The following is a 15,484-nucleotide window of genomic DNA, read 5'->3' on the forward strand; positions in this document are numbered from 1 at the left end:
AAACTATGAATCACAGATCTAACACGGATCTATATATACACAACATCTATATAGAAAAACGTATCTACACACGATGTATGCAACAATAAGGGAGAACGGGAGCGGATCCCGACGTTCGCGTAGGCGCGAAGCGCCCCACGTACCCCGATGGAGATGCAGTTCTCATCGCCGCCGGACGGGAACTTGACGATGAACTTGGAGCCGGCCTTCTCCTCGGAGTCGTTCAGCGGTCGGAACCTGCAGACCACCTTGATGCTGTCCTCGGCGGCGATCTCTCGCTCCCTCGGCGTCTCCATTGCCATTGCGAGCGGAGGCGACGGTGACGACGGCGACGACGATGACGAAGGTACGTGCGTGTGTGTGTGCGCGCGCGCGCGCGCGCTCGCGCAACTTTGTATGTGTATGTACCTAGCACTCGACGGTGGTATCGGCACGGCCGATACTCCTCACCACCTCCCTCTCCGCCACCACCTCTTCTTAGGCTATTCTCCGCTGGTTCCAACTAGCTTCTTCTGCGATTGTACGTGGAGCGAGAGCGAGGCATAGGCGACGGGATGGCATAGGCGCGTACCGCATGAAGGGACCGTCGTCTACCTTATATCTGTCTCCTTCTCTCTCCTTCCCCTCCACCCTTTCGCCTCACTCACCGCGCTGCGCTCTCCGCTCCGCTCCGACAGCAGGCAGGCCCGTCTGTCACCGTTCTCTCGTCGAGCAGCAAGATGGCGGCCGATAAGTGGCTGGCTGGCTGGCTGACTGGCCCGATCCTGGGCCACGAGGCCCGCTCCGGGAACGATTCTCGTGGCAACGACGGGCGACGACGCTTCGGCAGGACCCGCCCGCCTGCTCGTTCGCTCCACTTCGCACCTATCTCTTTCCGTCCCACTATCTTTCTCTCGCTCTCTTTCTCTCTCTCTCTCTCTCTCGTTCGATTCGAAAATTGGCGAGCCCCGCGCGTACCGTTCTCTTCCGCTGCAGGCCGCGAGGACACGCGAGGACGCAGGCGGTGACGGCTACACGGGCCTGACGGGCCTACCTCTGGGAGAAACTTGGCGAGCGATCCCCGAGTGCGCCGCGAGCGCGCGCAATCGATGACGAGTCCGGGGGAGACGGTGACGGCGTGACGGCGACGTTGCGCGCTACATACGCCGCACACCTACATCTACACCTACACCTTTATTATTATCATTATAGGCTTGGACTCGCGCGAGCGAGCGGCGCGGCGCTCATCGCCGTTGCCTGCGGTTGCCTGTTGCCTCACCTTCGAGAGGTGCAGCTGTTTCCGACGCCTCTCTTCTCCTTTCTAATTATCACCTCGTTATATTCGCACCTCGACAGTCATTATCATTATCTACATGTAGACCTGTACCTCCTACACCTACAAATTTATCATCATTATTATTATTATTATCATCGTTATAGATCTGGGCTTATCGCGCCTTTTAAAGCGCGGCTCTCTGCGACGCTTTAATTGTCCTCAATTCGCATTTCAATGAAGTTATTATTGTTATATTACCTTTGTGTAGACCTATATGACTATATTCGCTGCGACCCGGCGCACAAACGCGAGACGAAAATGAGTATTAGGAAGGCGAACTTTGCCGTCTCATCGCAATTAATCTGTCCCGCGTGTGACTCTCGCCCGATTAGAGATTTTCCGCATCGTCACAGCGCGTTCCCGCGCTGACAAACAAAAGATACGTTTTTCCTTCCTTCGCTCTGGAATCAACGTAGCGCGGATCATTACGTCACTTAATTAAGCGCTGGAGCAATATCAGATTATGTAACGACTAAATTTCTCGGAGTTTTTTTTTACCTTTATCCTTCTTTTGCCTTTCAAATTCGAAATTTCAAGTACGCGCGCGGCCGAAAAGATAGCAGCGTGATATATCGATTGTACGGTATCTCGATTCTCGATCTGCTGAGGCGCCATTAATACGAATGGGGATCACGAAACGACGGGAGTTCGGAATGTTGATAAAACTTTACTTCAACAAGTATAAAAAGGACACTTCGAAATGTACATTACACCATTAAGCAACATACAAAACTTATTCTACGAGTATTCGTCGCGGATATAAAACTATTTACTGGTATTCACAAGTATGGCTGCCAGCCACAGTAAACTCGGCACAGATTCGCGGGGTCTCGCGCTTCCTGCAGGAGTCTCTCGACCTGTCCGGAAACGCTGGACACCAGACCGTCCTCGGTGCCCCGCAGTTTCTGTTCGAGCCTCAAAAGAGCCCGCTTGGCGATCTTGTTGGTTTCCACAGGCGCTAAAGAAGGTGAAAATTTAGCGGATTAGGACGTCAGTCATAATTAATCAGGATAGTCTTACTCAACTTGGACTCAAACTCATCGTTTTGCCTCGATTAATTTTTCTCACCTCGGCCACTGTTCTCCGACAAACCCCTTACGACGTCGCTCTGCATCTTGCAGGCTTTCTCCGGCGTGATTGCCCACGTGAAGAGCGGATCGTATAGCAGAACTTGAAGGAGCGTGATGATAATCTGCCTCTGATCGCGCAGCATTGTCATGGTCACTTCGCAACTGCGCCTCATGGTGCCCTCGATCCCAGAGGCGCCCATGGCAACCTCGATGTCCCTGGTTAGCCTACAATAAAGTACCACAACGATTGACAAAAGATTACAAAGGTTTCGAGAATATTTGATAAGTATAATAAAAATCTAATATTAAAAAAATTCCTATATATATATATATAGTTTCGCAGGCAAAATGATTTATAGTATATGATGACTTACCTGAAAGGAATTGTCTCGGGAAGGGGCAGGACCTTGCCCTGCTCGAAAGCTACGCCAAAATCGATGTGCACCACCTCGGCGGTGCGCTCGTCGATGAGAATATTACTCAGGTGTCGGTCGCCAAGACCCAGAATGTAACCCGCGATAGATGTGGTGGCGACGCTGCGCGTGTATGTAAGAGTCCTCTCGACCCAGGTCTCGGGCGATCGATACTTCTCTACAAAGAAGTGATGAAACGCCGGCCTCATACGTTTGCAGCACTCGAGAAAGACCTTCAGTTTCACCTAGACAAACCGAAAGACAATAGAAGATAAAAGGCTGAAGGTTTGAAAACGAAATCTCGAACGATCTTGATCTAAAAATTCAATTTTATTCTGTAATTGTAACGGAAAACATTTTTATTCAAATACTGTTCTTAAAAAAAACTATATTTAATTTAAATACCGTTCTTAATTAAAATATTGTTCATGCTTTCTTTGAAGAAAGATGATTAATATCAGAATTGTTAAAAAGTCAATACAGTTTAGTCTTCTAAAAATATTAAATTTTCAAATGTTAAATTAAATAAATAAAAAAAACTTAAGGAATTATTTTGTTAAAATATATTGTAATAAAATTTACGCCTTGAAAACAGTCTGTTAACAATTGAGAATAACGGAAAGATTTTTAGTTATTATTTACCTCGTTCGATTCTTGTGCGGCATTTTTCAACTTGTCTCTGGCTGCTTCTGCAGTCAAGTCCCGCGGATAATACTTCTTGTGCATCCCAGGCGTGCTCGAGCTACCTACCAGAGCCGCCGTGATGGGCACCGTGTTGTCGCACCATTCTAGCACGCCCGATCTCTGCGTCAGCGGCACCACTTTGTACGTTCTGATACGTAGATTCCGTCGTTGCGTCTCCTTACACGTGCGCAGCAGCGTGTTTATCACGGTGAATACCTGCTGCATCACTGCGTCCTGCCGTAGGTCGTCCTTGCCTTTGACCAACTGCCGGCGCTGCACGCCGTCGGTGCCGACGCAGATGATCTTCTTGGGCGCGGTCACACCGCCGACGAATTCGCAGGACTCCTGATACGATCTTACGCCGATTACGTTGTCGTAATTGCCCGATGGTCTCACAGGCAAACTCAGGGTCGGTAGGAGAACGTTGTTCAAGTTTTTGATCTGCAAAATAGATTAATTAACCTTAGAATCAGATTTCGCGATTTATGATTATTCTTTCCAGATAGCTATCGGAGTAACGACGAAAAAAATACCTTGGATATTGGCTGATCCCGCGGTATTGGGTAACCTTTGTTGGTATAGCATCTACCCTTGGGTTGCCAATAGGCAAAACTCAGTAGTGCCCGCGATAGACTTTCCATTTCACGAACGATTGTTCGCACAGAGGAATCGGTCAATCGGCTGAGAAGCCTTTTAGCACCTAGCACGCGACGCTCTTCCTTCTTCGTGACTGTTGAACTCGGGTCATATTCGTCGTCGCTGTGCAGATTCTTCAGCGCCAGCACCACAGGCAGCGTGTGATACGGATGCTCTAGGGCGCACCGTTCGAGAATCCGGAAGATTCGCGCGGAGAAGCTACGTTGCTGCCTGACATCGTTGCTTATATGAGCGGCCAACTGTGGCACCAGCGGCACGAACTTGAACGACGGAATGATGTCTAGCTCGTCTAGCAGTTCTTCGTTCACTTCATCATCGTACATGTTGTCGAGCCAGAGTGCCACCAGTCGGAAGATTAATAGATTGTGTTCCTCGCTGCTGCGCAGCGTCTTTAGATAATACTTTAAAGCCTGTGCGAGATAGTTGCGCTTTTCCTGCTCGATGTTCTTCAACTCGGCCGCGTCGTTCGTCGATTGCTTCTGGCTGATTATCACGGCGCGTTTAAGGTCCTGATTCCTCATCATTTGCGCATGGTCCACTTTATCCGTATTGCTACGAGCGTATTCTTTCAGTGCCTTGTATGTTGGGGAGTTCATGTACGTGCTGATCTGTTGGTATTGCGCATCGGCAAAGCGCGCCAGTGCAACCTATGACGAAAAAAGTATATAAAATACACCGAAAAAATTCTTTTTTACTGACAAGTTAATTTAATCAATTAAAAAGTTGATTGCAATAATAAATAACTCGCACAACAAAAATAAAGCTCAAAATTTAAGTAACTTAAAACAAAAGAGCAAAAAAAGTAATATAAAATGCTTTATGTAAAGAAAATCAAGTTTATATAGTAATGATATAAGTCGACTTATGCTATTGTTACATACGCAACTTCTCAATTAATTCACTTTACGTTAGAATATTTTATTCTCCCACCTGTGTGTCGTGCAAGTTTCTGATAACATCGGGCGATTGCTCGTCGATAGCTTCGCTGATCTCAATGGATGCTAGATAATACTTCTGTATCACTGCCTGAGGATTCTCCGACTTGGTTTGCGCCATCCAATCACCATAGACTCGCAGAGCCTTGGCTCTCAGGCTTGGCTTCGGATTCTTCTTCTCGATTAGGCTCCGTAACAGATGACGCGCCATCATCTGCTCGCCATTCATCCATGTCAAGAGCGACTCCTGATAGAGCAGTTGATTCTTCAGATTCATGGGCAGATTTTGATGCAACTCAAGAGTTCTCAGCGCTCGGGTGGCCACCGAGAAATTGCCCTGACCCTCCGCGACCTTTACCAGGTCCAGGCAAGTTGCAAAAAATGCCTCCTGCACGTTTGGATCTGTCCACAAGGACTCGCGGATGCGGAACATAGTGATGCGTTGCCATAGGATTGGCTCCACGTGGTCGAATTGACCGATCAGACTAATCTCGTGCTCGTTCCAGCGTTGCAAAATCTCGGAATATCTCGTTTCCGGCGAGTCAGCCGCCCAGCTCAACTGTTCGATCTCGCGCAGCAGCCGCAACTGCGACAGCTTTTGATTGACAATTTTGCTACTTTCCGGACTGATCACTCGTAGCTCATGAATCACGCTCTTGCGGCCAAACTTGATCCCCCGATCCGTGCCCCGCCGGTCGTTCTCGTGGAAGCACTTTAAGGCATTATAATGGTGAATGTGGAACGCGTTCTCCAGTGACTCCAGTCGCAACTGCTGAGATTGGAAATCGTTATAATTGGCAACAGTGGCCTCGTTGACGGGCAGATCCCATTTGCTGAGTCTCCAGGCGCATTCGTAACTAGAGGGAGAAATTTATTTATAAATTTTCATACGCAATCTATCAAATCAACCACATACTTCATCTTTCTGTCTGCAAATTCTTATATAATTGTAATGCATATAATTGTAATACGTAATGCACCTAAATTTCTCATCCAGGCTGTCGCCCAAGAATTGCCACTGAAGAAATTGCAGTCCCGAACGGTGTAGCGCGCTTGCCATCTCCGTTCTGGCGTTTGCCAGCGTCGAGTGATTGTGGTTAGACAACTCGATGTCCTGCGCGAGCATGACCTCGTCCCAGCGATTGGCACGGGCATAGTATTGTACGCGGGAGTCGTGATCAAGCACATGCGACCATCCGGCGCCGGATTTGGCGTCTGGGTCGCTAATGTTCAGGTAGGTGTCCAGCATAATGTTTTGCAGCACCCGGCCAACCTCCGGTTGGCGTTCGTAGATGTAGTCGATCCTCGGGTCACTGCTGAAGTCCGGGTAATCCGTCGAGATTAATCCGCAGGCGAGTTGCGCGAATAACAGGGCCGTATAATACGCGGAGCACTTGTGCGCCGCTCTGGCCAGGTAGACGTAATCGAGTCTTAAGATCGCGCCGTCCGGCAGCTGGGCGCGCACGTGGTTCACCACGTCCAACATGCGGCGTACGATCTTTTGATCGCAGCTGTCGCCTTTCGACATCGGCGATGCAGTAGTTTCCGTCTCGTTGATCGCAAAGTGTTGCCTAGCAATTGATATAATTTGATGATTGGTATCAAATCTTGAAGTTTTAAATGCACCGAATTTTACTTTTTGAAACATTTAAAACTTCTTTAAAATAACATTGTCACTTGAAAGACGATAAAGCTCCCGGTATACTTCGCAGAGCTTTACAAAAATATTTAGATTATGTTAAGTTTCAAATAAACGTCTCACGATATTAGATCCTCCGTTTAAGTGCTTATAAATAATAACAAATTAATAATACCTGAAGAATTTATTAACGCAGTCGCACATGGCATCGATGAAGCTGTCGTTTTTGTGAATGACGAGATAAACGATTCTCGGCAGAATCAGCTCGCAGAATTCGACGCTGAGTCGACAAACCAACAGGAAGTTCTCCAAATAGGAGTCTGGGAAGCACTCGGCGACACTGCAGGTGATGTTGATAATCCACTCGGCGTAATTCTCGCTGTTCTGGACCGTCCATAGCGCGTTTTCTGGATTCATGATGACACGAAATCTTGCGGCGTCCACGCGAAAGGATGTCTGCTTGCTGCAACGGCCGCGAGCGAACGGACGGATGTAGTCAATCTTCAGAGGTGCACACTCGAGAATATTCGACAGGTCCTTTGAGTACTTGGAGTCAAATAGTTTCTGACCATAGGAGGTCGATAGCACCGCGTAAAGGGCATCGGCGCTAACCTTCAGCAAATATCAAAGTATATTACTTAGTCTAGTGTTTTTGAAATATCACATTTAAGAGAAATGCTATACTTAAATACCGATTAAAATACAGATTAGGAAAATATTTTGATGTGAATGTAGATTTTTTTTGCTCATAACATTACAATCCAATATGATTGCAATAAGGGCACAAAATAACATAAGATTTCATTATATAATTATATCAGGATAAAAACCTTGCGAAGTTCCACTGAGTTCTCCACAAGAAAGCTCGTTAACATTGCGACGGATCGATAGGTCAGAGCCTCTATCGCGTAGTCTGCTTCCCGGACGAGACTTCCGGCCGGTCGCAGAGCCACTGTGGAATCTATTGGGCCTAGTTCGCCAAGGCATTTGGTGGCCTCCATCGATACGCGCGGATTAGGCGATTCCGTCAGCTTGATGAGTCTGAATTTTTAAAAATGTACAATATTGTGTGATGGAATAAAGAATATGAAAAGTGAGATAACAATAGAAATATATCAAGGAAAAAGAGATTAAATAACAATTATATACCTACAATATTAATTCAAGTTTATAATAATTATTCGAATAATAATACTCTAGTAATTATTCGAGTAATAATAATTCGAGTATTATTATTCGAATAATAATTTATATGCAATATTAACTGTAATATAAAACACATGTTTACCTAAATATCAACTGATGCAGGATATTAGCACTATCTTCAGGATACGGCCTCTCCAACTTTCGGTGCAGTTCCCGCAGTTCACTTTTCCTCGTCGACAGCTGCTGCGTGAAATTCGCGAGATCTTCCAGCGTGCACTCGGCGTTTTCCTCGCTCATAGCGTCCAGGAAACGCTCCAGCTCGTCTTCGAGGCACAACGCAGATCCGTTTTCCAATCTGGCGGTGTCGTAAGCCTCCCTCGCATCCCGGAAGACTTCGTGATTCGGGAACGAGCCGAGTTTCGCGATGGCCTCTCGTAGCACGTCTCTTTGCTCCACCACAAGAAATCTAAGTAGACTCACGGCAATCTCGTTGACGTTGCTCATTTTTGATTGTGCCAGGCCAATCAGGTTCGCCACGATGAACCGGAGAACGTCTCGGATCTCCGCGGCTCTCGCGGGCAGCGCTTGTCTTAGGAACAGATCTAGGAATTTGCAACATGCTGCGATGAACGTCTCGTCGCCGTCACTACGATTCCTGGTTAGATGCAATAAGCTGTAGCACACATCCCGGATCAGGAACGCGGCCATCTCGTCAAAAACGGGTTTCGCGAGATCAAGCGTCAACCGTGAGCAGAAGTATATGTACTGATGCAGTCGCTTGAGCTTACCCTCGCGAGAGCGTGACGAGTGTATGGCAATCGCAAGCTGCAACAGCGTTTTTTGCAGCGTCGCTGGTTGTTGGTCGACCAGCGTGCACGTGTTTAGTAAGGTGTGCAGTTCTAGATAATCAAAGCACAGATCCAAAACATCTCGTAAGAAATGCGGCGGATCCATCGCCGGGAAGTGCGTGGACGAAATCGAGAGAACGCGTCTAAAGTCTTTCTCATCGTGCAGCCGACGTATCAGTTCTACGAGAACGTCCTGCAGACGAGAACAGAATAGTTGTCTGAATTTGGGCGTGTCTGCAAACTCGTCGGTGTTGTTCATCAACTTGCATATTATATCGACGGCTTCACTATCGGATTCAATAGCGCGTGATATCAGCCACACGAAGCAGGACGGAAAGACATCTTCGAAGATCTTGTTGAAGGCCACACCGGTATTTGTGCAAAAAGACATGGCTTCGTTGATGTTCGAAGTACGCAATAAAACTGGGACAATGCAGTTGACATTCTTTTTAAAGAACTCGTCGATAGTCTCGCATCCTGTTGACAATAATAAGTTCGATCCTCAATTTAGCGAGCTTACATCAAGGACTAAATATTGAAATAATTCGCAGTATTAGATCAAATACTGGGTTTATATTATACATTGTATATGTATACAATATTTTTTCTTTAATCTTATAAAACCAATAGGACCGTATATTAATAAAAGTCCTTAAAAAATCCTTAATTATATTAATGGATGCTAAATATCAAAAATTTTCATAATATTAAGTCGGTAAATAACTGAATTTTTTTTATAAAACCGCTATTTGACGCGTTCTTACCCGCAAGCGTCCATGGAAAGCTCTGCAATGGATAATGCTTGATCCAGGAAGTCAGCAGATAGTTCAAGTTATCCTCAATGAGCGACACGTATGTCTTCGTGTGCTGCGCCGCCGCCAAGAGAATCTTCCGCACCGTCTGCACATTCACCTTCTTCTCCGTCGTCAGTCGCAATATCGAAAATAGGGCGCGACCTTGAAGAATCCCACTGGCGCACGCTACGGAGGCCATCGCGATCAACGCAGTAGCCGTCCTGGTTTCTCTTTCATCCCGCAGTTGACTCTCCACGAGATCGTCGCTATTTCATCGATACAAACAAAAAAGGAATTACAAGTGCTGGTACTCGCAGCGACATATTATTCTAAACCATGTACACACGAGTATTGCTATAAAAATAAATATTACAAGTTTTTATAAAAGCAATTTATAAAAAATATTGCTAATTTATTTTAGTGTCAGATATTAGTATCTTCTTGTATCATATTTTAATGTTCATACTTTTGTACATTAGAACTCGATTGTTGGGCCGTCTCGTCGAGCAACTTGAATACTGTTTCCTCCACTTTGACGAAAATCCGTTCCTTCCATTTATGAGCGATGTTTCTGAAGGACAGGAGCTCCTGCAGGCATCGCACTGCTTGCGAACGGAGCACAAAGAGCGCATCACCGATATAACTGAGAATACTGTCCAGTATCGTTAGAACGTTGTCGTCGTCGCCAACGCCAACCTGACTCCACGAAAAATCCTGATCGATCCGCACGCAGCTACATGCGCACTTCATGTAGCTTGTGTGCACGAGAACACTACAGTTTCTCTTATAAATACGCTTGTGAATCTGCTCGAGCGTGTGGATGATCCTTTCAGGCGAATAACCGTGCTCGATCGCATACTCGAAAAAGTCTGGCAGTAGATTCAACAGCCATCGCAACAATTCCTCATCCTTGCAACCCTTCTGGCTCATGTCTAGCAAAAGATTCAATGGCTCATTTTCGCACTCGCGCTGAATCTCGCCGTGGTCGCGCGCAACGAGCGACTCGAGGATCGTCAGCGACATCCTGGAGTCCACGTAGCTCGTAAAGTCCTGCTGCAGGGTCAGCAGGTTATGCATTATCTTTTTCTGCAACGTCTTGTTACAGTCCGTGTCGACGTGCAAAGCGCAAAAAGACGATAGAGCCTCTACGACCTGCAGACGAACCGTACCTTCGCGTGGAAGGGGCTTCGAGTCCGATGTTTCCAGACACATATCGGAACGCTTACGTCTTTCCTGAGAAAGTAGGATGTTAAAGTCGCTCATTAAAATCAATTTCTTCGTTATACGAGAATCTCTTAGTTTTCTTGCCTAGTTTACCTGAAAAGCGTTATGGTCCTCGTAATGATCGCATTTGTCGTCTTGATTCAGGAGATCGAATATGTTTTTTATCATGTCCATTGTAGATGCCAATACGATTATCTTAGCGATTTCTGTGTCGTAGGTTGTTCCATAGAGCATCTTCAATGCTCTAGTTACGCTAAGCCAGTAAATGTATTTGTACCTGCAAAGAAATATTTAATGTATCGAACGCATGCACACATTTGTAAGAATTTAGAGCTGGAAATAGTGAACAAAGAACAATGAAAGTTTAAGTTCTGCAATGAAAGTTGCAGTTCTGCTAATAGCAAAACTACAAAAAAAGTACAAAAGCATCAAATATTTCCTTCAATCACTTCTAAAAAAAAAAAGAGAAACTAAAGAACTTCTTTCGTTCTGTTATGCTCGTATGCAATACCTGGCCCAATCGATTTTCGTCAGCATTTCGAAGCTGGTTTTCAGTTGTTTTTCCATCGCATCAATCAGTGAATAGTAGCCGACGGCATCTTTCGTCGTAAGAATGCCTAGCTGCTTCAGAGCGGACAGGAGTCTCGTCAGGAAGGCGAGCTTCATCAGTATGACATGGACTTCTGATATATTTTTATTCTCATTCTCTTGAATAACATCATGTATCCGCCTTTTTAAGAAGTTGAGCACCTCGTGTATGTAGGAGACAGGACTTCCAGTGTCAAGCACCACCCCGGAATCCTGTTCGACGTGCTTGTTCTTCGAACTCGCCGACAATGTCACCTTAAATGTCAAAGACGCGTGACAGAGTTGCGGGAGATCTGTCGAATGGATGTCCTGTTGTGGCACGAAAGAGATCACGCGCGTTTTCTCGCGGCTCTGCGAGAATTTCTGCTCCGTCCTGATATTTTGTCTGTAACGAGAGCTCAGAACGAGGTTTACCGACAGCTCGCAGATGTCTTCGATAGTCTCGATGGACAGTCGTGCCGCCAGCTTCTGCCATGGCATATTCAGCAGCCACTCCAGGAGGCGCGTTCTGTCACAGATCGGCGCCGTCATTGTCATGGGCGACGAGTCCAGCACCGACGTGGTCGCGTCCACCGGCAGGGAGACACGCTCGCACAGCTGTCGCAACGTGTGCACGCTATTCGGCGACCAGCGGATCGTTTTGGTCAGGTACAATCTGAGGAGAGCGTTCGCATTTGGTATCCTATTGTACTTTATGAAGCAGCGAACTAACGAATGACCCGACTCCTCGTTTTGGTTCGCTCCTAGAGATCTGCAAGGATATAATGTTAATTGCGACATTGATATCAAGTCTATTTATAAAACACAACAATTAATGTAAACGTTGGAAATAAATGTTACATGGATAAAAACAGATATTTACAGATAATACATAAATCTTTTTGTAAGTTTTAATATACTAAAAAGTAGAAAGTTCTTTAAAGAAAAATTTATTATTTTAAAATAATTTTCAAATAAATTAATATTGAAATTTGAATTAGCACGCACCTAAGTAGCATGTCCCAGATCTTACTCCAGTGAATTGTGGCGTCCTGTATTTCCTCTCCATTAGACATCTCGTTCTCCATGAGAACAGAGGCAAGTTTGTACAAAATGTTCATGACAGATTCGTCTCGAGATAGAGCAAGTTCCGTTAAGCGTTGCAACAAGGGCGCGAAATCTTGCGACCTCAAGCATTGTGGATATTTTCTTAGTGTTTCTGTCAGAATCCTTAATAACGACCACACTTCTTCGGGGCTGCTTTCCGTTAGCAAATCGATAACATTTTCAATTCTGTTCATCGTTCGTCTGCGTTTGGCCGATTGAGAATAACAGCCATCAAGAGATAAATTTACCGAGTTATCTATTATCTGTTTTATTACTGCAAAAAATATTTGTTAAATTAATAACTTATTCGTTTACTCATTATGCAATTAAATTATTCAAAGTTGATTTATGTTGTATTTTTTGCAAAAAAGCCTAGTATTTAGATTAAAAAGTTCTAAATTTCTAAATATAATCAATAAAATAATCGATATTTTTTAAGCAATTTTTTAACGTGAAACGTTAACTACATATATTTATGTTTTGTGTTGACAAATGGTACCTTCAGTGGAAAACTGAATAAAACTGTGCCACTGCACGTCCAATTTGCAATTTTCCTGGATAAGCAAATACATGCTACGCAGCAAATCCCTCCATTTGTCCCAGTCGAATGCATAAGCGCCATCGTCATGTTTGGATATACCCTCTGGATGGTGAATCTGCAGGAAGATCAACAGCAGCCTATATTTTTCCTCAGAGCCGTTCAAACGTAAGATATCCATTGATATGCTCTCGCTGAACTTGCAGAGAGCGATTCTGCATTCCGTTGTAATTTGCCTGCATACACTGCTGCTCAGTTTGTAGAAAGACTCTATCAACTGTTCATTGTTTGTCTTCACATCTTCAAATACCTTTTCTAGAACGTGAAATAATTTTACTTTGCATTAATTCTGAACGATATAGAATTCGTTAACAAAAATATACTAGCAAAATAGTTTAGAATAACCAAGTTCCAGCGTACCCAGAAACAACAGCAAATTCTTCACATGCGGAAGTAAATTGGTGTGCAAAAAAGAATGATCTATGATCATCTGCAACGCGTCTAACACGATGTGACTTTTGAGCTTTTTGTACAGCTTGGTACAAACAGTCAACAGTTCCCTCCATTGTTCCGTTGTGATATTACTGTGATTTGTACTCTTAGGCAATATATATTTCACCAATATTCTTAGATATGTGTCTTGATAATGATCGTAGACCTTAGAATCCAATATCTGCAATATTATACCGACTATTTCACTGCCTCTCAGAAATTCAGCTGACCTCTCACTGGCACGGCGAATTGTGTCGATAACCAGATTATTGAGATGTTGTCTCTCATTGTTCTTGGCAGCCGTCTCTTTACTGGGTCTCTCTGCTTCCTACATTGATATTGTTCAAGTTAAATGACAAAAGGTGAATAAAAATCACAAACAAATGATATAAAATATATTAGGAGATGCATATTCCATGTAGATTTTGATACAATTCTTACATCGATAACTAGCTTGTGGGCGGTGTGTATAATACTGGACCAGTTGGCTCTTCCTGAAGCTTTCCTCTCCGTATTCTGACATATCTCCCTGATAGCATCATCATCTTGATACAGATCTAATAGCTCGTTTACGCATTTCTGAAAGTTGACAGGATTAAGAAATACAGGACGATATATAAGAAATACAGGTTGTCTTGAAACTAACAGAACATGTTTTTAATTAAATTCCTTAACCAACTCTCTTAGAAAATTTGATATAATTCTGTACGAACAGCTGAATTGAAACATCCCGTATGTATTATGAAAATCAAGTTTGTCAAGTTTGTCGTCTTAAATAATATAGCAGCTCTTTGTCGATTAACGAAACGGATGTCTGCAAGTAGGACTGTTTTTTCTAAATAAAAACATATAAAAGCAGCAACAGAGTGGTTACCTTCTTATCGGTCAGTTTCGAGCTATCGGCTAGCTTCAGAATGCCGGTGATTCTCTCCGATATTCGCGACATACTCGTAATTGCCTCGGTAGTCCGGTGATCGTCGACACATTAGCTGTAAAACTGACTTAACAAAAAGAATCACATCGGATTCTGATAATTATTCGCGAAATAAATAAACGTACACACGTGATATTTAACCCTCCCGCGAAATACCGCCAAGTGCCATATACTTCACCGTGGATCATAGATGGAATGTAGATGGTTAAACGTGTATGCGCGGCATGCGCGTTATGCCCGTATCACACTAGCGATTGGCGATTGCGTTTACGTCTACGTCGTTTGACCAATCAACGGAAATCGCGAATCGCAAAATCGCCAGCAGCTACTTTCTGATTGGTCGAGAGACGTAAACGCAAACGTAGACGCAATCGCCAATTGCTAGTGTGATACGGGCATTAGGGCACTATCGAAATAGTCAACTTCTTTTGGCTGAATTCGGTTTTAACATTTTTTTTTTATTAAGCGGTATTTATAATTAATGTAGAAAATCTAAGCCAATTTTTAGTACTTTTTGAATTAAAAAAAAAAAAACTTAAATTTGAGAAAGTTATAGCTTGCAGTTCTAGCATCGTGTTACACAAGGCTTTAAAGTCTTCTAAATAAAGTCTTTTTGTAACTATTTTTACTTAATGTTGTATAATAAAATAATAACAAAGACCACAAAATTAACTATAATATGTTTAATTGTTTTGCAACTTTATTTACTCCTTCTCTTTATTATTATTATGTATGAAATTCCTGTAATTTAAAAATATAAATAGGAGGATAAAGAATTTTGATAGTGGTTATATATTCCGCGCTACTGTTTAAACACACCATTATGACGTGTTTATTTTTAAATTTTTCCAAAAATTAGATTTTTTTAAAACTATTAATATAAACATAGATGAATTTTTAGTTAAATTTATTTTCTGTACGTTAATAAGCTATATAGATACTAAATTGATTTAAACATTTTTGGAAAGCGCGCCATAGGTGTCCTGAACAATATGGCGGACAGTCGACGGTGTCCAATGCATTGGTCGCGTTCAGCAGACCAAGCCGCTCAGTAGCAATCGAACGTGATTGGCTCTTACTTTTAGAACCAACCAATCAACGCAGAGTGTTGACAAGACGAA

The 15,484-nt window shown here is 43.9% G+C and overlaps 2 protein-coding genes across 5 annotated transcripts in view; both read right to left on the reverse strand.

The window, feature by feature from the left end:
- Positions 1 to 1,121, reverse strand: part of LOC112463052 (kinesin heavy chain) — a 9,793-nt gene extending 8,672 nt beyond the window's left edge. For all 4 annotated transcript variants that reach the window (XR_003041740.1, XM_025029221.1, XM_025029228.1 and 1 more), the window contains exon 1: positions 144 to 1,121. Coding sequence is in view for 3 of the 4 variants with exons in the window: in XM_025029221.1 (XP_024884989.1) it covers positions 144 to 302 (159 nt within the window). In the remaining variant the exon portion in view is untranslated. The remainder of the gene's footprint in view (positions 1 to 143) is intronic.
- Positions 1,122 to 1,962: 841 nt separating this feature from the next.
- LOC112463044 (serine-protein kinase ATM) lies at positions 1,963 to 14,505 on the reverse strand. The gene is made up of 19 exons (XM_025029208.1): positions 14,304 to 14,505; positions 13,871 to 14,008; positions 13,358 to 13,757; positions 12,899 to 13,252; positions 12,301 to 12,673; positions 11,237 to 12,064; positions 10,819 to 11,002; positions 9,968 to 10,734; positions 9,472 to 9,767; positions 8,002 to 9,184; positions 7,544 to 7,754; positions 6,889 to 7,325; positions 6,055 to 6,645; positions 5,070 to 5,931; positions 4,016 to 4,786; positions 3,441 to 3,923; positions 2,760 to 3,043; positions 2,384 to 2,610; positions 1,963 to 2,273 (listed from the first exon to the last, which is right to left on the reverse strand). The coding sequence occupies exons 1-19, from the start codon at positions 14,373 to 14,375 to the stop codon at positions 2,095 to 2,097; spliced, it is 8,640 nt and encodes a 2,879-aa protein (XP_024884976.1). The 5' UTR covers positions 14,376 to 14,505; the 3' UTR covers positions 1,963 to 2,094.
- Between the last annotated feature and the right edge of the window lie 979 nt (positions 14,506 to 15,484).

Source organism: Temnothorax curvispinosus, unplaced genomic scaffold (genome assembly GCF_003070985.1).
Source record: "Temnothorax curvispinosus isolate PA1 unplaced genomic scaffold, ASM307098v1 QBEX01001367.1, whole genome shotgun sequence".
Taxonomy (NCBI): Eukaryota; Metazoa; Arthropoda; class Insecta; order Hymenoptera; family Formicidae; genus Temnothorax; species Temnothorax curvispinosus.